The sequence below is a fragment of the Athene noctua genome, chromosome 17 (genome assembly GCF_965140245.1).
Source record: "Athene noctua chromosome 17, bAthNoc1.hap1.1, whole genome shotgun sequence".
Lineage (NCBI taxonomy): Eukaryota > Metazoa > Chordata > Aves > Strigiformes > Strigidae > Athene > Athene noctua.
In genome coordinates this window covers 2239571-2263209 of record NC_134053.1, presented here as the reverse complement: position 1 = coordinate 2263209, position 23639 = coordinate 2239571, and the positions used below count along the sequence as shown (strand labels likewise).

General features: G+C 42.6%; 1 protein-coding gene across 1 annotated transcript in view; it reads left to right on the top strand.

The window, feature by feature from the left end:
• Positions 1 to 17313, top strand: part of PTPN11 (protein tyrosine phosphatase non-receptor type 11) — a 30110-nt gene extending 12797 nt beyond the window's left edge. Inside the window, exons 7-16 of the mRNA XM_074920946.1 lie at positions 1553 to 1649; positions 2263 to 2342; positions 2468 to 2626; positions 5784 to 5915; positions 6778 to 6932; positions 7610 to 7677; positions 8339 to 8490; positions 12135 to 12247; positions 12469 to 12570; positions 13580 to 17313. Of these exons, the coding sequence (XP_074777047.1) occupies positions 1553 to 1649; positions 2263 to 2342; positions 2468 to 2626; positions 5784 to 5915; positions 6778 to 6932; positions 7610 to 7677; positions 8339 to 8490; positions 12135 to 12247; positions 12469 to 12538 (1026 nt within the window). The 3' untranslated portion in view covers positions 12539 to 12570; positions 13580 to 17313. The remainder of the gene's footprint in view (positions 1 to 1552; positions 1650 to 2262; positions 2343 to 2467; positions 2627 to 5783; positions 5916 to 6777; positions 6933 to 7609; positions 7678 to 8338; positions 8491 to 12134; positions 12248 to 12468; positions 12571 to 13579) is intronic.
• The last annotated feature ends 6326 nt before the right edge of the window (positions 17314 to 23639 follow it).

Genomic DNA, 23639 nt, shown 5'->3' with positions numbered 1-23639 from the left:
AATGTGCCTGACGTGCCCAAGCTTTGAAGTAAAAGCAATCTCTGCAAGAGTATTAGGGGTGTTAATAACAAGGGGAGCAGCTTCCAAAGCCTGAGTCTTCCTTGTAGTCAGGCCAGTACTGCTTTTGGGATTAAAACTTGGAACAAAGACATTGAGATTCTGGTCCCTCCAGCTTCATTGCAAGGAGGGAGACTTGCTACTAAGCTGCGTGGCTGTGAAGTATGGAATTGCTGTTGTCCCTCTCTTCTTAACTGTGAACCAGGCACTGAGAAATTAACTCCTTGCCAACGGGAGAAATCCCCATGCAGATTTATTGTTTCTGCAGTGGAATGTTTTGTGGATAACCCTGTTTGTAGTTACCTAATTGCCCCCCTTCCTTCTCCCAACAGGGGAACATGAGAAAGTCTGCGCAAAATTTTGTACCGATTTAGTGTAATGGCCTTGTGTTGGTAGAAGAGAATAATTAGAGCACTTAGTGGTGTGTGGCTGTGGGTTGTACGTTGAATTGTACCCTGCTCATCCATTCCTTTGACAATACTGTAGCATTCCCACGTGGACTTTTGTTTTGGGGCAACAGACAAGAATATCTTCCTAATATGCTGCTTCTAACCACCGAAGGACTTTTCCTTGTGCCTGATACTTAAATACAGTTAGTTGCTTGTGTTGTGCTTTGCTGGGTTTCCTGTATGTCCCTTCCTCCCCTGTGGCTGTCTAGAGTTGGGCTGCCTGCAGCTCGCACGGATCCGCTCTTGTGGCGTTGCTGGAACAGCCCTTGTAACCTCAGGGACTTCTTGGGGGCTTTCCAGCAGCATCACTACAGACACGCTGTAGCTGAAGGAGCGGGAGGAGACTGGTGAGGTCTGGAGGAATTCAATACGGATGAGGGACAGAAGCACTGCATCACAAAGTGCCTTACTCCTTTGCAGGTTGGCAATGTTGTCTGTGCATTGGTTACTAATCTTCATGAATACTAAAGCTAATGCTGGTTCAGTGGAAAGTTTTCATCTCTTTACCGGCCTGATTCAGCAAAAGAGAAAGATGATAGTAATCCTGAGTTTTACACTTGGTGAGAAAGACATAGTGATTAATAAGTTTATTTGGGCCTGCTCTGTAGAACGCTGCTGGTGGTGGTTGGTTTATTTAGCATTCCCTTCTAAGATGGCTGCATTTCCACAGGCAAAAATTTAGTTGTGGTCCTCTATAACCACTTAAGTTTTCCTTTTACAGCTGAAAGCTTTAAGGGAGCAGCTTGTGTCTGCTTGGCCAGAACAGTGTCATGAGGACTTGCTGGTTGTAGTTTAAAGAAGTTTTGAATTCGTAGGTGTTTATCAGGTGGAAAATAGCTTGCCTTGTCACTCATGCTGCTGTGTTTCTTATAGACCTTGGAAGCCATGCTGTACTGAGTCTGAATGGAGAAATCCAGTATCTCTCTGTGACTATCTGGTGTTACAATCAAGCATCATCATTTTTGTGAGAAAGGATTGCTATCATGATGGTGAAACGGTCCGTACTGCTTTTATTAAAACCAGTTGTTTGTGCTGTTTTCATTTAGACTTTACAGCAGCAAGAATGCAAACTTCTCTATAGTCGTAAAGAAGGTCAGCGTCAAGAAAACAAAAACAAAAATAGATACAAAAACATTTTACCCTGTAAGTATTGATTTTTTTCATTATAGTGTAAGCCTGCTACCTTTCTACTCTTTCTTCTCTTACTTTGTAAATACAGGGTTAATTAAGCACCACTGTGCTTTTTCTACTCTTTAGTGATAATTTCCCTCTTATGTTGTTCAGCATTAGCCTGTGCAATTTCCAATTTGTGTTCAGATGTTTGCACTTTGTAGATACCGATATTTTGATTCCTCAATATTGTCTTTATCTTCAGCTTTTGTTTAAAAGCATCACATCCTTAAACTGCGATTCAGCAAACTGGAATGCTTCAATTTAAGAGGATTAATTTGTGGTACAAGACTGCATAGTGCAAATCCAGGGGCCATTTGCCTTGACTGTCCGTGTACTCATGAGTTACTAGGGGGCATGAACACATATTTTGGTCTAGCTTGCTGTGAATTGGCCACTTGTTTTAAGAAATGGCAAAAGAGGAAAGCTTGAATATTCTAGCCTCTAATTTAATGAGTTTGAGGACTTAATGAATTCTGGTAGCAGTAAGAAATGTACCTGTCTGTGTATATTTAAATATTTAAAAACAGCTGTGTGTTCGCACCCATAGGATGCAAATGCTTAACATTCATATATATTCTTCCAGTTGATCATACCAGAGTTGTTCTACATGATGGTGATCCAAATGAGCCTGTTTCAGACTATATCAATGCTAATATTATTATGGTAAGTATACTCCTACCTACAGAAGCCTTGTTGGTACAGCTTATATCTCTTCTTTAACACACTCTCTTAAATCCAAGTTAGTCTTGTACCATTTGTCACCATTCGTTAAATTGTTTTTTCTCTAGCCTGAGTTTGAAACCAAGTGCAACAACTCAAAGCCAAAAAAAAGCTACATTGCTACTCAAGGTTGCCTACAGAATACAGTGAACGATTTTTGGAGGATGGTGTTCCAGGAGAATTCCCGAGTTATTGTTATGACAACAAAAGAAGTTGAAAGAGGAAAGGTAAAAACAGACTCTTAAGCTGGCCTTGGGGAAGGTCATGACATTTGAATGCAAGTAAGGACTAAACTGACTTGGTTATATTCATTTATATGCTGAAATCTGGTGTGTGTGGAGACCTGGAAGGTGCTGGGTGTCCTTTTTATTGGTGCCTGTGGCAACTGAGGGTATACTCATATCATCAGGCCTCCCTTTTTTAAGGGTTGACCGATTAAATTTTAGCTACTGAATGTGAGTCTGTGTATTTTAAAATTACTTAGGGATTGAGGCACTGGAATGTGAGATGCAGCCACACGCATTCTGCGAACTTGAAGGGGTAAAATCCTTGTTCCTGTAACAAAAGCATTGCCATTTCTTTTAGTTTACCAAGCTGGTATAGATTTTACTAGAAAAGCAGAATTGTGGGACTTTATCATCTACGTTCATTCTTATAATATTGCTGCTTCTCTAAAAACTACAATATGTTAAAGTGGTTGCCCCAGATTCATCTTAGTCGAGTCACATTTACTAGACTACTAACTCGAATGCTCTCTTCTGACTTTACTTTCTGTGCTTGAATTTGCCAACATTCTTAGTACGTGCTGAGCTAGTGGTTACAGCTGATACTGTACCTGGTTAGAAAGCCCCCAGCCAGGTGTGATTTAGCACTTTTATTCCTGAATTCAGGTCCTTTGCCCTGTTTGCATGAACGCAGCTGCCTGTTCAGCCTTGGTAATCTGAAAACTCCTCGTGAACTGCTTTGGCAGTATTTAAAACTCCAAAAGAGGAAATTTTCCTGCAATGGTGTATCCCAAGAACCTCCGTTTTACCTTTTGAGTACAGAGATCTTGTCTTATTCACTGTCTTCTGGCACATCTGAGGCTATTAATCTGTTTCTGTGTTCTAATGACATGGCAGGAAAGTATAGGAAATAGTTGAATACTGATATTGTGGCAAGTCATGTACCACTTCCTATATATAGGATAGTTTTATCTTTGGAATGTGTTGCTTCTGATTATTTTTTTTTCCCTCTTTGGTAAACAGTTTCTATTATCTCTTTTTTTTTCCTTTTCAAAGTTTCTCTGCCTTTTCATGTACTATTATCCACCTTTTTCAATAACCTGATGATCTGTTTCTGAATGGAAAGCTGTTATCTTGGTAGATGACTGTTACTTTTGAAGAAAACGGGATTGAAAGTATAGCTCGTGTTTTTCTTTGGGTGATTGATAATTGTGGGTGTTCCTTACCACTGCCACAAAAAAAGAGGCTTTGTGTATATGTACTGAAGATAAATAGCAGTGGATTGTATGGGCTGCTGTTTCTAATCTAGGTATCAAAGCTGCCATTGGTGCTGTTTGTAGAAACCATTAGACTTTTCTTGTGGATTTTTTTAGGCTTGGTGAACTTCTGCCCATTCATTACCCATATAAAGGGGCATGATTTGTGTTTCCTTCCAGAGAATGCACTGAAGGAGGGAGAAACTACCTCTTTCCAGTGACCTTCCTCTTAGAACTTTCTCTTGGAAGAAGATAAATAAATTATGGGGTTATTTTGGCAGAGTTGACTTGAATAATTTTTTTTTTTTTTTTTTGATAACCTACTGAATGGCCTGGGCTCCTCTGCAGTTTCTCCATGATTCTTTCCAAATTTTGCTAAGCCTGTTCTCTGTGCTCTGGCAGTATAAACCATTTTAATGTCTGATTGCTTAATTGGTGCTACATGCATTGATTTTGTTTTTTCATTTTTTTCTTTTTCTTGATGCCTTTTTCACTACTTTTAAGATTTGCAGATAACAGCCCTGATATAAAAGCTTTTTTTATCTCAGGCCAAGATGCTTTCAGCTCTGCAGAGAGGAGAGAAACCTCTGCATCAGAGATGACTTCAAGAGCACGTTGCCTAAGGAAGTGAGGAACTATGAAACATCTCAGATCTGCAGAGAGATCTGAATATGCTTTAGAATGCACTGCAGGAGCAGCGAATACTTGCAAATTAAAATAGTGGTGTTTTGGAGGCAGTCCATTGAGCCAATAATACATGCATCTCCTCTATCAGACTAATGCTTATTTTAACATTGCGTGTTACTGTTCAGACTTGCTACACCAACTGCTCTTGTGTTCAGAGTTCTGTATTGAAACGGCAAGTTATGTTGGCATATGCTAAGATCAACATCTTTTATCTTGTACCCTTTTGGAGATGGCAGGGAAAGAAGGGCAAAAGGAACAGAAAAGCATCTTGTTGCCAGAGAAGGCTGGAAAGCATGTGTTCCGTCATCTCTTACTGTATCTTGTGTTGGCAGAAGGAACTTTCTTGTTGCCATGTCTTCTCATACATATGCAGTAGTAGCTGCAAATAAGAAATGTTTCTCCATAGTATTCGGTGTTTGGTCTGCATTTGCTGTTGCTGGAAGCTGCATCTTTCTATGCACTGTAATTTCTCATCCGATGTTGTGGGGACTTGGGTTACATTCCCAGGCTAACAGGAGTTGTTGCTCTTCCTTGAACTGTCACAGGAACCAAATCCAAGTAGTAATAGGTGAACCTATTCTTCAGTGGATGGAATATATCCCTGGCCAAAGATGAGAGAAAAGCAGCACACCAAAAGCTCTAAATTTCAAAAGCTGCAACAAACACATCAGACTTCACTCCCCTGGCACAGGGAACGCTTCTTTGTTCCTTTGGTGATCGAATTAGAGGGCTACGTTAGCCCTTTCTGCTCTAAGTGATGGAAGAGCAAGCATCCACCTTTCATTGCCACTAAAAATGGCTTATGCCTTCGGTATTTATTTTGCAACCTGCTGGGTTTTGATTGTAGAATAGCCTGTAAGGCTACAGCTTTCCACTGGAAGTTCTCAGTATTTTGAAACCTGTAGCTGGCTGAAGATAAAAGTAACAATACTTTAATCTCTGGGTTTTGAAACTATCAAAGAAAAGCAGGTACTAAAATGATTACGAAAGCTGCTAAAAGGAGAGATTGCCTGTGCCTGTTTTTCTGAAATCATCTGGCGTTTGTTACGGGGAAGAGAAACTTCCCCCTAAAATGTACTTCATCTTGTCAGCTAGCTAGGAATTGTGTATGTATTCAGAAATGTGTTTGTTAACCAGTTTATGAACCAGCCTGCCTTTTATTGATTACTCTCTTTTTTTTTTTTTTTTTTTTTTTTATCCCTCTTTTAATCTTGCAGAGTAAGTGTGTAAAGTACTGGCCTGATGAATATTCCCTAAAGGAGTATGGTGTTATGCGTGTTAGAAATGTGAAGGAGAGTGCAGCACACGATTACACACTAAGAGAACTTAAACTTTCTAAAGTTGGGCAAGTAAGTATTTTAATAACTCTGTCCTTTTATTGTAGGTTGCAGATCACAGGAAAAAAAAAAAATTACAGAAATAGACTTTCTTTGGAATCAATAAAAGCACTAAGAGATTAATAAATTGAGCCCTGTCTCTTTGAAGCTCCAGGTTTAGTTCCATACATCTTTCTCTTTGTCCTTGGAATAATTGAAGGTTCTTATACCTAAGCACTTCTTGGCAGAAGATGCATGGCTGCAGAGCTTTGAGGAAATCTGGAAAGAGGGATGATGCTTTTAGGTAATCACACTTAAGTTTAGCTGGTATTGGCTCCCTTTCAAGGAGATGGTTGTACTAGAAGAAAATGGTTGTGTGTGGGTCCAGTATGTAGAAAAAAGACTTAAGGAATACAAAAGATGAGGAAGGAAACAGTTAACTCGTGTAGAAATAGCACTTCCTTGTTAAGGAACAAATTGGATCAGGGTGCAAAATGAATTGTGTAAGAAGCAATTAATCAGGATGTGTTGGTAGGTCCCTGGGATGGAACTGAGCGGGAAGGTGTGTGTAAGGTAAGTGCTGCTAGGTACCAATAGTCAGTGTGACAGGTAAAGGGCCTTTGGGACAAAACTTTTCCATGGCTTCTAAAGGTGTAGCTGGAAACGTTCTCAGAAACAGTTGCATGAGAAAGAGAGAACTGAGCAAGCAAGTGGTGTAATTGGCTTGTCAGGCCAGGAAGAACTCTGGGTTGTTCCCTCCTTTAAGAGAGTTGTGGTGCCGTGGGTACCGAGCAGCAGGTTGGATATGCTGCCTTCTGATCTGACTCAACTTTGCCACATAATCCTTTTAGCTGGATTTTGATCTGAAGGATTTTGTTCGGCATCTTCCTTCCAGGGGAACACAGAGAGAACAGTCTGGCAATACCACTTCAGAACTTGGCCTGACCATGGAGTCCCGAGCGACCCCGGTGGGGTACTGGACTTTCTGGAGGAGGTGCACCATAAGCAGGAGAGCATTTCTGACGCGGGACCTGTTGTGGTCCACTGCAGGTAAGGCGATGCACTGTGCCTCCTCGGCTACTCAGACAAACCCTCTCTGTGCCTTTGGAGTTCTGTTGGATGCTGGATCCTTTTCAGCTCTCCCCACCAAAAAAATCCACCTAACTTCTTTTAAAAGAAGACAGCTTTCCCTGAGAGCTCCTCAAACTTTGATCTGTCAAGGCGTTAGTGCTTTGTTTTGCAAAATGATATATTCGAGATAGCTGTCCAATGGTTACCTTTTGGAGAGGCTGTCTTTCAGAGTGTGCATGTCTCTATGAATAAGAATTTCTGATATTGTAGGAGAAGGTGTTACCAGTCTTGGCTGATACATTTCAGGTACAGGCTCATGGAAATTCTAGTATCTCATTCCACCTCCTGTGACTGCTCTGTCCTCAGTCTTGACTCATAAATGAGATGTTTTTTATAAGGCAAAGAAATGTTAGATATGACCTTGTAGATTTTTTTTTCTGATTCGAGGACATTAATAAATGCTGAGGTACAGAAGTGACTTCTGTCTCTTCTGTGTTAAGCTGATTAAGTCTCTAGTTTTGGCTGCATGGCTTGGTTTGGCTCTGGCTATAATGTGGGAGTCTAATGTCTCTTAATGTTACTCTTGGATTGTCGTTTTGATGTCTGCTCAGAAAGAGCAAAACAATTCACTTTCTTTTTCCCTTCTCTTTTTACAGTGCTGGGATTGGGCGAACAGGAACTTTCATTGTGATTGATATTCTTATTGACATAATCAGAGAAAAAGGTAGGTTCTGCCCCCTCGAGTTTTATTTTCCTGTGGGACACTGACAGAGATACCACAGTAAAACAACAGGAGTGCTGACAGAATAGAGGATTCTAGTGATGCTACACGTTAGATGTGTGTGTGTTTGGCATAGAAAGGACTTGCTCATTCCACTTGACTTAGCTGGAATCCAAGTGCTGAAACCCTGCTCCATTTCAGCATAATCAAAACTGAGGATTAGCCAGAGTCTGATTATGTTTTTCTTATTATTATTTATATTATTTATTTTTCTCTTTTAAAATAATTCATGAGTGTGTGGCTGTCAGTGTACTCATGCATGCTGAATTTGAGTAAATTGTTTTTGGAGCACGGTGTTGTACTTAAGTATAAACTGCCATAAACACTAACTCGGCATGTATGTTGAGCTGGGTTGCATTTAAAGTCATCCTGGAACATCGGGAACTGATGCAGTTTTCTCCCTCAGGACAGCTTTCCCTGTTATGCCACAGTTCTACAGATCTGTATATTAATAGCCAAGGACAAATCCTCTGTGTTAAACGTTAGCAATCTTGCTTATTGCAGGATCATTCAACTACGCTGTCTTCTGCTGGAAGATGAGGACAATCTCTCCTCTAAAGACAGAGTTTATTTTGCTGTTCTTAACATGATGGTTCTTCCTTAGGTGTGGACTGTGATATTGATGTTCCAAAGACCATTCAGATGGTGAGGTCACAACGGTCAGGAATGGTTCAGACAGAAGCACAATACAGATTTATTTACATGGCAGTACAGCACTACATTGAAACGCTACAGCGCAGAATCGAAGAGGAGCAGGTACATTTGTCTGAAGTATAAAATGTCACAAAGGAACACATTATTGTTTGAACGGGGAGCAGAGTCGTTTGTTTGCTGCCTGTGACTTTGGGAGGTGTGACTGACTGGGTAACCAATGCATTGTGGAAAGGCTGGGTCTGTAACCCGTTAACCCTGTGCAGAGAAGTTAGCCTGTATCTCAATTCGTTATGCTTCAGAATTACTTAAACTGTGAGGTGGAATTAGAAAACTGTAAAATAGAAACTGTGTTTGGCCACTGGTGGAGGAAGAAAATCAGCAGTCTGAGAAGCTTCTCTGTATGGCTGCAACTAGTGCTGGTTTCCCTTCCATGAAAATGCTTGCGTGTGTGGGGGCCTGTCCTCCCTGTGCCCCAGTCCCTGCACCCAGCTCTCCAGTTCCTTTAATAAGATCTAATTTTCTGTGCAAGAAGAGTAGAAAGTAAGGCTCTGTTAGTTAATACAGAACCTTGTGCTCTGAGTTTTGAAGAGACTTCCAATCTGTTAACTGTATTTCTAAAGTATGATAAGCAAATTCAAACGCTAGACACTCTTAATACCAATTTTGGACTCTTACAGTATATGTTTTATTATTCAGAGGTAAGTATGTTGGACTAGAAGATTAAAGAATGAGTGTGGTGCTCTTCAGTACAGTGTCCAACAAAAAGCAGTTCGAGGAGCGATTTGGTGTGGTAAGATGAGAAAAGTTTTCAGAATATGTGGTGACAACCACAAGCCTTCACCTTACTCTTCCTGTTTTACTTCATTGCTCGGAAGTTCTGCAGTCTTTTACAGAAGTTACCTCCTTTTTTAAGACAGAACTGCAACTCACCGTTGCTTTCATGCTCTGCCCTAACCTCTGGTCATCTGGGATTTTTATATTTTTTGTTTCAGAATTGCAGTATCTTTCCTTTTGCAGCTGGCTCGCTGCTCAGAAGGAGGTAAACCCCACAGGTGATGAGGCAGACGTGGGGAGCAGCGTGGTTAGCGCAGCGCCGGGTGTGAGGTGTAATCCCTGGTTAGAGATGGAGTGTGCCAGCTCGGGCTTGGCACTCCTGTGTGGCTTCTGCCTGCTTTGGAGTGTGGCAGAGCTTATTTTTTTATTTGCCTACATGATGTAGATGCGCTGTTCAGCAGAGGGTAGAGACTTTATTCCTCTCCCTAGGACAGCTGTTGTGTGCTCTGATGGTGATTAGACACAAAGTGAAGGACAAGAAATCCCTCAGGTGTGCTTTTTTTCCTGGCTTTGGTGTCTCACTTCACCTTAGAGCTGCCTCATATCTGTGTGTGGGTAATTATGCGAGCCTTGTGTCCTCAGCTTTTTTCAATATGGTCTTTTTCTGCCTCTGCCATTTACAAAGTAGATGTGTAACTCTTGATCATTGTAATGGGTTCTGAATAGTGTTTTGATACTGAATGGAGCGGTGTATTTCTCCTGTAGTGATGAGGCTCAGTTAGTTGTGTTTCATCCTCTATATTCCATTACTAGCTCAGAAGGTATGGGTATAAAAGTTTAAGAAACAGAAAACAGAGCGTTGCTTTACTTCAGGAGGTCTTGACCCCCAACTAGGGCTAGTGGCAGCTACATGAATAAAACAGTATAGAACTTCTCAGACAAAAGCACAGTGTTGTGGTGACTGTAGGAACCAGTGTCCTGAAAAAAACATGGTGAATTGGGGATGCTCCAAAGCATGTTTTGACAGAGCAGAAAAAAAAAAAAAAAAATTGGCTGAGGAGTAGAATACTGTGCAGAATGCTTGAATCTCACCCCAATAAGACAGTTTGGGAATGAATTGCTGTGTTTTGAGAAACTTTAACTTCTGAGACCTTCTTTTCTATGCTTGCTTTGATTGCAGTTGCAAGCAGTGGAAGTTAGAAAAAAAAAACCAAACCAACACAAAACAACTGGTGAAGTCAATTAGGGCACCTTGATAGGAAACAATATGAGGTCATGCTCCCTGTCTGCTTTTCAGTCTGGCTGAACACAAGCCAGCTCTGATAAGGAATTAGGTAGTCACATTAGCTAGTCTGTTGGCATGCAGGACTTTAACCAGCTGGCCTGAAGAAGTGGATATGTGAGTAGCTGCATCCGTTCACAGAGATATGCCTGCTTTTTGTTTGTATTTGAGGAAAAATATCCTTGCTCTGCCAGCATTCCCTCTTGCATTGCAATGCTGAGAGCCTCAAGATTTTTTAGAGTTAAGGGTTGTGTTAAATATTGCCTGTCTTCTTACAAGTGTAGAAAAGCAAAGTGAATTTTTTTTTTTCCTGTGGAAATGTGTGTATTCTCTTACATCTGGGTAACATTTCTATTCTTACCACGTTTCTATTATTCTGAATTAGAAAGGATAGTTACAGTGAATTAAGCACGAGAAGCCAGATATCTACTTTTTCTTGGCTTATCTGTTTCAGTCGGCTTAAGTAATAGAAGAACTGACTAATTACGTTTTTTTAAATTGTTTTTACTGTAACTTGAACTGCCATTCATCACAGAGTTTGGGGGATTGGGGGTTGGAAATCAAGCCCTAGTTTTGGGCTTCAGAATGTTATTGGCAGGTGAGGGGTTTATAGCCATAACACTGTAGAATGCAGCAGAGTTTGAACCTTTGCATTTTTTGTTAAAATTTTATTTTTTAGCATTAACCTTCCAGGTAATTGATCTGTTTGAAAGTGATTTGTTGGGAGTAAGGAAGCTGAGAGGGAAGAAGTTCAGCAAAATAACAGAACAAGTTGAGCAAGTTTTGAGCAAGTCTCAGAAGGCCGTCTTGGAAAAATTTCAACCTACATTGCTATACAGAGCGTTCTTAATGGAAACTCAGCAGCCAGAGCTCCCTAAAGGCTCCAGCAACCTCTGCTGTGAGATTGATTCAGGCCGGTTATTTAGTACTTGTTCGAGCACACAAAACCAAAAACCAACCCCATCAAAAAAAATACCCCTAAACCCCAGTACCCTGTAAAACTTTAAAGCGAGGCTTTAATTTATATGTAGGTTTCGGTGTATGTGTGTGTTTTGAATGTTTGTCCTGAAAAGACAAAAAAATAGAAGAAAGCCACATCCCCTTTCTTTCCTGGTGTAGCTCTGCTTGCTGGAGCCTTCGGTATCTTTAGATGAATGCCGGCACAATTGGCTGCAGCTTGTAACATATGCTGCAGAATACAAATAACAGCTTGGGTTCTTTTTATATCAAACCTAATGGGCTAAGATGTTATTTTATTAGAGATCTTGCAAACAACGTTGTAACTCATTTGGCCACATCTCCAAGCTGGAAATAAGGTCAGTGGGAAGCCCACTGGCTGGTACTGTCTATTAAAGAATGAAGTGTGGTTTCTTCTGCCAAGTAAGACGAAGACTGTGTATGAGTGCTGGTTCATGAGGTTGGTATATTCTGCTGGTGGAAAGGGGAATATTGCAAAATGAGGCTTTTCAGGTCTTAAAACCAATAGGTAAAGCTGACCTTTAGGTCTTTGGACAAGACCTTGTCCATATTGTGTGTTCTCTATAGAGAGTTGAGCTCTCTCCTCCTCATATACAAACCTTCCTTCTAAAAACGTACATGATTAGTTACACATCTAATTTCTGTGCTGCTTCAATGATTGTTTCTAGTAGTCATTCACAACCTGGCTTTTTTGGTGTGTTTTGCTTCACAGAAGAGTAAGAGAAAAGGTCACGAATACACAAACATTAAATATTCTTTATCGGACCAGACAAGTGGGGATCAGAGCCCTCTTCCACCCTGTACCCCAACCCCAACGTGTCCAGAGTAAGTTTGCTTCTGTTGTTAGTGTGTAAGTTTTGAACTGTATTAACTGATCTTCAGGGACCTCGAATGAGAACGAGTTATCACAGAATCTGCCCTAGACTGTTGCCCTGTGCTGTGCTCTTAAAATGAGTTGAACAAAATAAATTGTCACTGAATTCTGTTGTGTATCCAAATACGTGTTTTTCAAACTAGATTATTCAGACTGTAAATATTTGTTTCAGAATGAGAGAAGATAGTGCTAGAGTATATGAAAATGTGGGGCTGATGCAACAGCAGAAAAGTTTCAGATGAGAAGATGTACAGAGACTTCCATGCAAAGGCGGGTATGTATGTTCAGGAGTGAGGGTGTGCATCCAGCCTGCAGGTGTGGTGTTTGGAACCCAAACGGTGACTTTCTAATGCCAAAAGTTCATGTAACCTATCCCTCTTAGGGCATTTAAATTCCAGAAGCGAATTTTGATTGAGTTCCATCTGTCTCCCCTTTTCAAAACCACGTGGAACGTTAGCTTGGTAGTTTGGCCTTTGTTCTCATATCCTGACTCTCCAGTGACATAAGTTGGATGTCTTTATTATTTAGGAGACTGAAATTCTGCGTGCTAGCAAAAGATGAGTAGCAACTGGTCTGAACTTCCCATGTCTTTTAAAAGTGGCCTTTGCTCCTGGTTGACGATAAGGACTTGTGTGCATCTAAAGAGATTCAAAGAACACTTAATCTCACGCTCAGCCTTGTAAAAGGTGTGATGAGCAGAGTTAACTGCTGTGCCTGTGTGCCGTGAGCAGTTGGTGTAGTGTTGTTGTCATACTAGTAAAAATTAAATCCTTGCTTTTGCCAGGAGAGAAGACTGTAGATTCTCTTTGTTAAATCTCTGTTGCAATTTGGTTCTTGCAATCAGACAACTGAATAGATGTATAGAGGTTATTAGCTAGGAAATTTATCCGATACATCTGTTAATGGGCTGTGAATACAGCAGAGGAATACCTTTGAATTCAAGGTGTCTTTAATCATTAACTTCTTTTAGATTCGAATTAAAGCTTTTTGTCATCTCTCCCCCTGTGTTTTTAAAGCCCTCAGAAATCCTATTTTCCCTTTTCCATTTGGAAACCGTGTGTTTCATCCATTTAGTCCATGAGCCATCTCCAAGTTTAGACACAATCTCATCTTCTACTGCCAAAGTACCACACAGTTTATAAGCAAGGTTTGAGACTTTTGGTTGAGTTTAAGGTTTTGTTAAGTCAAAACTGACCGCTTTGCTATAACATCAGAATAAGAAATAACTGCTGGGGTTTTTTTTCCTAAATAATTTCTCATTTTGCTTCTCCTTCCTTTCCCAGAAATGAACATGTTTTTTAAAAAGGTCAAGAAAGAGATGGAAGAAGCTTCACATGAACGGTGAACTCTGAGGGCTTGGTACCTTTTTATTTACGGTTTTAATCCTTCAACAGTAGGCAAAACTTAAGACCATCTAAAGATTGTTTATATCTCTTCTCTCCGTGATTTACAATTGCTCATTTTCCAAATAAAAGGAAATCCTTTCTACAATGTAGACAACTACTTTGTAGAGTCAGTTTTGAATCCCGCAACCTGTTGGACTGTTATCCATTTGTTTTTTAAATAGTATTTTTGTTTCACAGTATGGCTATTAGTTGTTTGTTTTGGTTTTTTTTTTCCTTATTTGAGCAGTTGTGGGATGTTTGGTTTTTATTTGGCGGGAGGGGGGGTGGTGGGAGAGCAACGATATGGGTAAATCCGTTACGCTAATGTAAAATACTGATGGGAACAATACTTGATTGTTTGAAAACAGTGGATGACCAGCGTGAATAGAATCAGCTACATGATAAAATTAGTCCTAATACATTTCAAACTCAGACTGAGTTTCAGAGGGGGTGAGCAGTTACTGATATGAAGGTGCTTTTTGTGATAACTGATGACTTTGATTACGATTTAGATGAGTGGCTGGATGGGCTATTTTTGAGTAATTATGCAAGGTAGCCTTTACATCAAACAAAATTTCTTTTACATGATCTCTACCCAAAATAGAAATCTACTGTATCTCTCAAAAGACACAGTGGCCTAATGGTTTCTGAGGACACTGTCTTAATTTGTCTGTGTTTGTCTATTAAGCAAGAGATTGAATGTGTAGAGTTAAGGTATTTTTAAAAGTTGCATGATGACACCGTGACAACATATTAAAACCAGTGAAACAATTAACTGTGCAGGCTGTTACCTTAGGATAAGGTAACCCTCTTCCCCTTCTGCTGGGGGGGTGGAAGCTGTTGAGCCTTCTGGTTTTTTAGTAAGGCCTTATGCTAGTGCAAGTGGCTGAATTCAGATTGTGTGGGGAAGGCAGTGCATGGAAGCTAGCTATCCACTAAAATTGCCTTAGTTGAGAAGGGCAGCAGGGGCAGCAAGGCCAGCAGGCTTGTTCTGGTTTGCTTCATCAGGCAGGAGTTTATCACCGTTCTACCTGAAGTGCCTTTCAGAGCTGCGTTGAATTTGCTGTCCCTATTCGATTACAAAATCACGTTCAGCTGAAACCACTTCTGATTGTTGTCAGCGAGACAAAGTCCTCTTCTCGAGACTCTAGGATGAAGAACTGCTGTTAAGCCGCCAGTTAATTGGATTTCTTCACTTTGTTTGCTCTGTCCAATTACCTGGACCAGAAGCTCCCCTTGAAGCCGTTAGCAGCTGCGTGTGTGCATTAATGGCAGAGTCGGTCCCTCGGAGCGGGTACCGGTTGCATCTTACCAGTGTCTTTCCCCAGGTTCCTGGGGAAATTCTGTGACTCTAGGTGGTAAGGAAGGATTGCCGTTCTCAGACAGCAGGTGCAGAGGGTGAACGCTGCATTAAATTGCTGGATGAAAGGGTGCAGGGCCAATGGAATTGTGTTATTGGCCGTACTAGTGAAATTATGCTAAAGCCTGGATTGTAATTAATGCAGCGTTGTGAAAGGTTAAGTGGGAGATTTCTTTACCTTTTCCTGAGAGTGCTTTGCAAAATCAAATATTTGAACACTTTGTTTGAACCGAATGAAGGTGCTTCTTTAATGTTAAGCAGAGTTTTGTTACTTTGCCTATTGTCCTTTTTGTCTTTTGAGGCTTTGGGTTTTCTTTTTTGGAACTCCTGTCACCAGCATACCATAATATGTGTTTTAATCTCACAGCCTTATACTCTAGTCATAAATACCTGTGCCCTTTTCTAGATCTAAAATTTCTAGTAACAATGAGAGAGAAATTTATTCATTTGGTAGTGAGATACCTATTCTATGTTGCCTGCTTCCTCTCCTGGCCCTACTTACAGCTTCATCCTGCTGAACAGAGATCAGTTATAAGTGTTGGTATTTGTATAGAGCGACTGACAGCAATTAAATATTTGTCTAAAACTTGGACAAATTTAGACAAATTCTATACTTCATACCTTATAGCAAGGTGAAACACATGTTCAGGTTTGGAGCTATTCTGCACCAAACTGAAAAGTCAGGGGAAAAGTCAAGAGAAATGAGAGAAGGATCCTGAACGAATCTGAACTCTGTGAACTCAGTTAATGTGATGTGTCTTAAAAGATTGACCTGTGTAAGCAGCAATCAGTTACATGGCCAACATGAAGTTGCCTCTTATGACCTCATTTTAGCTGTTTAGAACCTGCCGCTGTAGGATTTATTTTTTTTTTTCTCCTTTTTTCTTGGAACCAGGGAATTCTTACTGCAGAATGTGTATTAATCCTGGGCAGCATATGGTGGAAGAATGTCAATGAGGGGGGGAACAGAATCTGAAAGATTGTGAATAAATACTCCTCTCCTAACTGGAGGCTGAGGCCCTGCTGAATACCAAAGGGGAGACCTTGCAAAATAAAATCTGTCTGCCCTTCATGCACCGGCAAGAGAGGGATGATTCTTAAAGCATTTTAAAAATTATTTTAAACAAGGACTGGGGTTTATGACAGATGAAGCAAGAAAAGACAAACGCCCTTTGGTTCAGGGGAGATAAGTGAATGTGGGTTTCGTGTATTTCTAGTGAGTTTTTAGAGGATAAACCTTAAGCATTGATTTACAAGCTTTTGCTGTATCAATGGCATGGAAAAGGGATGCAGTTCTGAAGTGTTCTGTTGTAGAAGACTTTATACCACAAGGGAAACTTTAACCCAACTCTGAAGGCACAATAATTTATGCCAGCATGAATTTGCTGCGGACTTCATTTACTGAATGTTTTATAGCATACACTTTAATTTCAGCTAACTGTTGTTAGGACTGATTGGTTCTCCTATTAATCCTGACCAAACTTTACTTTTTCCTCTTAAGATATGTGTTTGAAACACGTTTAACTAGGTTACAGCTAACAAAGGTATAAAACCTGTTTCCTTTTTTGTTGTAGGGATGGGAAAAATCACAGCTGGTACTAGGATGTGTTGTCAGGTTTTGATTTTCTACCCGTAACTTCATTATCTCAAATTAATTTTTAATTTCTCCCTTTTAAATAGTGAAACGTAATTAATAATTTCGAGCCTGTTTATTTATGACATTATTGTGATTTTTTTTTTTTGTTACAGTACTAAAGACTAATGAAAAAGGATTCTCTTATTAGGTGGAGTAGACCTTGCATTTATTTTTTTTTTTCCTGCAGTGTATGAAGTATTGTACCAGAGTATTAAATGAAATGTAATATTTTATTGAAAAATCTCTATCCTTTAAAAGGAATACATTTAGGATGTCATCAATTTGATGTGAATCATGTAAATGTTGATAATGCGCTGTTTATTATACATCTAGTGTTTCAAAAGACTCACTTATTGCCTTTTGCCCACATACATTCTGTAGACCATTTACAATTGTCAAAATGTGACATTAAAATAATAGTTCATGTATAGAAATATTGGTGGTTGTCCATTGTTTTCTGTGCTGGTATTTATGGGTCTTAGTTCAGCTGCTCTGCTAGCTGCGTTGTGATTTTTATTGCTGCAAAGCTCTATTATCAGAAATAAAAGCATATCTGTAAACATTGGAACTTCCAGGGAAAAAAAAAAAAAGGGAAAAAAGAAATTAAAAAAAAAAAAATAAAAATCATTTTGTTAAGATGGCGTGTCAGTTACTCTGTTTTCCAGCTTGCAGTCAGAGAAGATGCTGTTGTGTGGGCACTCGTCTTCCAGTCTAGACCGTAGCGCTTCCGCGCCATGCCGCAGAGCCCCCCGCGGGATGAGGAGCTGTTGAAGAGAGCAGCTCTCCTTCCCGAGAGCCAGGGCAGCAAAGCTCCTGTTAAACAGGATGAACACGAGCTGCCACCTGCGTGTGCCTCCCCCCCGCTGCCCGCTGGCTGCCCCGTGGAAGGCTCTCCCTGCTGTCCAGGTACTGCCTCTCCAGCTGCCCTCGGTGGCTCTTCTCCTGGGACTCCTGCCCTTGTGTCCCTGCTGCTTTTCCACCTCCAGATAACTGACCCTCGTCGTTTCTTTCCTGATTTTGGAACTTGGTGTGCAACTTTACTCAAAGCTGGGATGGGACGGGGATTGGCCTCTTTTTTTGCTGTTAGTGTACAATCTGTTTTAATTGGGGAAGGGAAAGACAATCCTGTTCTTTATCCACATCACACTTAGCTGCAACTGGTTCTTCTGGGATGAGGGCACAGCAAGCTGTTGCTCCCATTCCTGCTGCTCCTGCTTTCCAGATCTTTCATCTCTTGCACCATTTGTCTTTGGGGCTCTGCTGTTTCCTGAGGTCCTTTTATGCCAGTGCCATGCAGTGACTCAAAAGAGAGGGCCTGGTGCTTTGAAAAGGAGCTGTATGGCACCCCAGGCTCCTTTCTGCCAGCTGCTGCTACCATACTTCAAAAGCTATCAGAATTTCTGACTCTCTGTAGCACTTGGAGCTAGACACTTCCAAAAATGTAATGTCCTACCTGTTCTCTAGCCTGCAGCAGAAGAGCGTACACGTGCCCCTAAGTATTGCATATCAGTCTAATTTTAGGTCCATTAATACTGCTTTTTTCTTTCTTAAAGCCATTGGGAATGTTCCCACTAGGCATGTCATTGCTGCTACTGATTCCCTGAAACTAGACAGCCTGAGATGAAGGGTTTTTAATTCAGGGAAAAGTTCCACTAAGCATTAGCTCTCCCCTCGATCCTGCTTTCGGGGCTGAATGGTAAAAATGCAGCCGAGCCATCCTGCAACTTTTTAGGAAGCAAATGCTGTATGTTGTAACGCAGGTGACACGAGTAGTGCTGGTTGAACGCAGAGCAAATATCAGCTGAATTTGTAGTAAAACAAGCTTAATCTCAAGGCAATGGCAAAGCATAGAGATAATCTACTGAAATGCCAGGAAGGAGGCAAAGCCTTATGGTTGAGGCCTCTGCAGATTCACGTACAAGCTGAATTCAAATGAGGACAGTAGCTATGTAGAGCAGCTTGGTTTTAAGGCGATTATCTTGCAGAGTCAGTTTTGTGTTTTTTTTTTTTTTTTTTTTTTATGAATGCATCTAAGAGTTTGCATCCATCTCTGTGTGTAGCAAGGGTTTTATAATCTGTGTCAGGATTGAGGAGGGAGGGGGACTGGCCCAATCTGAGAATTTTGACCAAGATTGAAAGTGATAGTGGTGTGGCAATGCCTGTAGCCCCTTCTGCTTTCTCCCAGGCTGTTGGGTTGCGTTTTTCCTTGCCCTGTGTGGGTAGGTATGAATAGAATTTATTCTCACAGCGCTCTTGGTGTTTATTCAAACCTAGATGATAAGATATTGCTCAAGGGCAAATTTATCTCCTTAAAACTGTGAAACTTTGGCTGACTCTTCTTCAGCATGAATTCCTGTGCAGTTAGCCTTTAGGTTGGGTGAATTGTGACACGTGCCTCCCGTTACATCCCGTGTGTGTCGCACTATCTTCTGATCCTGTAGCAAGCAGAGCTGAACAGGTCAGGAAAAATGAAGGTCTCTCTCAATCAAATATTTATCCTTTCCGAAGAAAACATTTTTTCCAGCACATCTCTCTTCGCAGAGCTGGTGCAAATCAGGTTCCATTTTCAGGGTAACAATTGGTGGTTCGTGTCCCGGTGTTGCACCTGGTTGAGCTTTTTAAGCCTTCGTGTGTTCGTCCCTTCACTTGGGATCACCCTGGAGCCCATTGCATGGTACTTGTGCTTTGAGTCTCCAAAATCTTCCTTTGCCTGGAGCTGGGGCCTGAGGCTCAAATGTGTATCTATTTTTTCCCCTTTTTCTTTTGTAATAGTTGGGAAAGACACCTTCAAAGGATTCTTAATATGCTGATTGCTTCCTGTTTTCCCCACGGAGTAAGACTCAGAATAACAATTCGTAGATCAAAACGTTTGATTTGGAGAAAAAAAAAAAAAAAAAAAGCAAGCAGGTCTCCCAGTGAATGCCTCCAAGTATTGGAGGGGCTGCTACATTTTTAGTGTGCATCAACTTGACAACTCACTGTTTTTCCTGACTGTGTGCAAGTTTGCTCCTAATGGAGGAAAGATCTTTGGATTCGTATGCTGGTGCTTCTCTGTTTCCTTCTTTGTGTCATTGGATGTGAAATGGGAGGGGGAGGAACTCCCTAGTCTCTCTTGTGCTGGAAATCAGGCTGGAAGATGCTGTGATTCCTTCTGGTCTTTTTATTTAATAGTCTTATGTCTGAGCTTAGTTTACGATTGTTTTTTCTGGCCGCAATCTTTAGTTTTATAGATCTGTGAAAGTCCTGTGTATATTTACAACTATGAATGATAGCTAAAGGGATATAAAGCGCTGTATAAGAAACAAGAGAGAGAAATAACATGTAAGGAGTGGCTTTTTCAAACTCCTTGATCTCATTTTTATCTTGCACACTTAAGGTTTCGTGTTTGTAGAGCGGGTGAGTGCCCGTCTGAAGGAAAGGCACGGCTCTGTCCTTCCTGGTGGCTGGGCTGTGGGTACACAGAGCAGGTCAAAGCCTGGCTAGTCAAGATTGATTGCGCTCGCTGTTTCAGCTAAGCCTGACCTCAGCTCCTGCCTGAGCACAGCAAGCCTGGCTTGGTCTATATATATTTGGCCACCCTGGCCTTCCCGTGAGAGTTGGTGTCCCATGGGGGCCTGTGCGTGGGGTACAGACCTGCACGTGGACACGTCCTCCTGCTGCTTTCCTGCTGCTTCTGGCATCCTTTGACAGGAGCTGATCCCACTTGTAGCACTGTCCTAATTTAGCCTAGCAGAAAGCTGCTTTAATTGGGATATTCTTTCTTTGTGTAGGCTTTTGTGCAAACAGCAAACCTCCCTGGCACTTCTCAGGCACGCAGGCTCCGCGCTTTGCGGGTCTTTCCCTCGACGGCGAGGGGTGTTGTGTTGGTGATGGATCTGCTCCCCTTCCTTCGGTCTCCTGGAGTCCTCTTGTTAATCACAGATGTTTGCGGTGACTTGTGTTGTTGTAATTAACAGCCTTTCTGCACCTTGCAGTCGCTTCACATTCCTCATGGCTCGTGAGCTTGGGGAAGCGCAGCACTTCAGAGCATCCGTGCTGGATCTCTCCCGGCTGCTGTCCCTGCAGGTGTCCTGCGTTAACCTCTGTGGAGCCTTCAGCCTTCTCATTTCTGTGATTTGGAGGCTGCTGTTGTCCCCTAATAAAGAGATTTAAATAAATACTGGATGAAATTGGAGATCAATCTCCAAGGGTTCTCCCACAAGGATCTGTCTGAGAGTTAACCTTTTGATTCACAGCAGCTCATAATTGTACAAATCATCAGTGGCTGCACTGAATTTCTATTAGCTTTGGTCCATTTCCCAGGCCTAGATCTGCATAGTAATATCAGTGTCTGGACAATCTGCTCCTAAAATTCGAGCTGAATCAATCAAAAGGCTTTGAGTGGTGACTTCCGTTGCGGAGAGGCGTTTCTGCGTAATGTGGAAAAGCAACAGACTCTCTTACTCAACGTGCTCTTCCCAAGCACAGGTCACTGGATGGACTCAGTCTGGATCTCAGTGCTTTTATCAGAGGCACGAGAAAAATATGAAGCTGCTTTCTCAAATACTCAGTGCCTGCCATTGAGGAAAACCAAAGGATGGAGCCAACGTGTTGCTGTCACCCTGCAGTAGAAATAAGTGTGTCCTCGGGGTGGTCAGCTGTGACAGCCCTTGCTCTGTCCTGAAGGAAGAGTTGGGGTTCCACTCCCTGTAGCTCCCTTTGAGCGTGAAGCTCTTCAGGATGAGTTACAGTCTTAATGGTAGCACAGCTTGGGGAATGAAATTGCAGGTGGAGCCCTTGTCCTGGCCAACACTTGGACTTGCCTCATTTTTGCTGTCCTTCCCCCCAGCCAGCATCGCTGTGCCTTAAGCTGAAGGACAGGAGGGTCCCAGCAGGACTAATCTCTCTCCCAGGGGCTTGGAGCCTTTTTTTCCCCCCCCTATTTCATGAGTGGTGTGGGAAGAAGGGCGGCGGTGGTGGTGGGATTCCTTCTGCAAGGCTTCCTCCCCTTTCTCTGGCCAGTCACTGAGCCTTTGACACTCATCGCTCTGGCGTGGGGTCAGAATCGCCCGGGAGAGGGTTTGTTCCCATCTGTGCCACAAACGGCCTGGTGGCTGGTGCAGAAGAGCCCCGGAGGCTCTTGCACGTGAACACTTGTAGCTCCACTTCAGGAGCCTCTGTGCTTAACGCGTTCAGCTCCTCTGAGCTTTGGGGCAACGGGTTGAGTTAATTCACCACAGGCTCCGGCTCTGCTGAGTTTGACCCTCGGAGATGTGGGGAATAATAGACTGTGCTGACTTGCCAGGTATACTGTGAAAATAAACACTGTGGAGATCTCAGGCCTCTCAAATATTACCCTAGCAGGCACCGTAAGTACCTAACGTGAGATGTTTATGTATGGTTCACCTGGCTGGATCGCCGACTCCGCTCCCCTGGAACCCCTTTGCTGGAGCAAGGAGGTAATTTCATACTCTGGTGCTGTTGGACACGGTGAGGGCTTTGCTGCGAGCCCCCACCACCGCCCATGGGCTTTCAGGGAGGCTGTGAGCAGCGTTTGCTAAAGCATCCCCGAGCCACCGTTACCCCCGTCCCTTTGCAGCACAAAGTTTCGCTCTTACGGGCTCTTGCATTAATTATTTATGTGCAAAAATATCTGTGTTTTCCATTAGTCAGCTTTACTGACCCCACTTGCCTTCCCTTTCACTGGAGGCTGTTTTGCTGGTGTTGTCCTCAGCGCTGAGCAGTGATGCGGCAGGCACAAAACGCGCCCCGTGTGCCGTCGGTCTGGGGCTAATACGGGCAGTAGCTGTTTTATCTCTATTAATAGTTATTTCCTCACTGAGGATTTTCATGCTTCCGTGCGCTTGGAGAAGGTTGCTTTCAAATTCTCTTCCTATCACTCACGATAAATGGTGTGTCAGTTCCAGGATAAATAGGCAGGATGGGAAAGGTGTTGCCATAGTAACAGAGGGATTTCAGTGATTGGTATCCATGGCAATTTGTTGCTAAATTCTGAGAGATTTTAAAAATGCTTTATTTAAAACGTAATGAGTGCGCTGCTGCCTACGGTGCCGGCGCGGTGGGGAGCGTGTGTGTGTGTGTGTGTGTGTATGCACATGTGCGTGCACGGATGTGCCTGCTTTCGGGAGGAAGCTTCATCACGCATGAGAAAGGAGGGGAAGTTTATTTTAAGGCCGTTTGGGTGCTGTGTCATGTGGCAGCGGGACGCAAACCTACCCGTGCAGGGTGCTCAGGGGCTCCGTGCTGCAGCTGGGGGATGCTGAGGCTCCTGTGTGATGGCTGTGGGTGACCCCTTGGTGCCAGCCAGCTCCTGGAAGAGGGGGGGAAAGCGTGTTTGGGGGGGGTTGAAAGGTACCCAGCTCCATCCCTCTAGAGTCGGGATGATGGGAGCGCCCTGGAGGTCTGTGGATGGCCAAAAGACTGAGGTACGGTGCTAAAACCTGCTGAGAAGTGTGGTTTATGCCATGGGGATGCCAGTCCTGGTGTGGAACGGGGCTTTGTAAGCACAGCTACCTCTCCCCTCTTTTGTCAGAGAGTTGTTGACTCGATTTCCTCCCTGTACCTTGCTGCAACGTCTTTGCTTTTGTTTCTCGTAGAGGAACGGTCGGAGTGGAAGTCGCGAGGCAAAGGAGAGGTGCTCCTGGCCCCGTCACGCCGAGCAGCGGTGGGAGCAGCAGCCTGTCACCACCCGGGCTCAGCTTCTCCTCCAGCGGGCCCAGGGCTGGGAACAAACAGGCCAAAAAAAAAAAAAAAATTCCCTTTGCCGTAGACCCTGCGCCTGCCTGGGGGCGGTGGGGGAGCTGGGTCGGTGTCCGTGCGTGCGTGCAGGCGGCGGTGCCTTGGTGCTGCCTCCGACAACCCCGTTGTTACTGGGATGGAGTGGGAGCAGCTGCTGCCCGCTTCATTAACTGGCCCATCCTGGCAGGGGACTGCAGTGCTCCCGCAATAAACACCAATTAAAC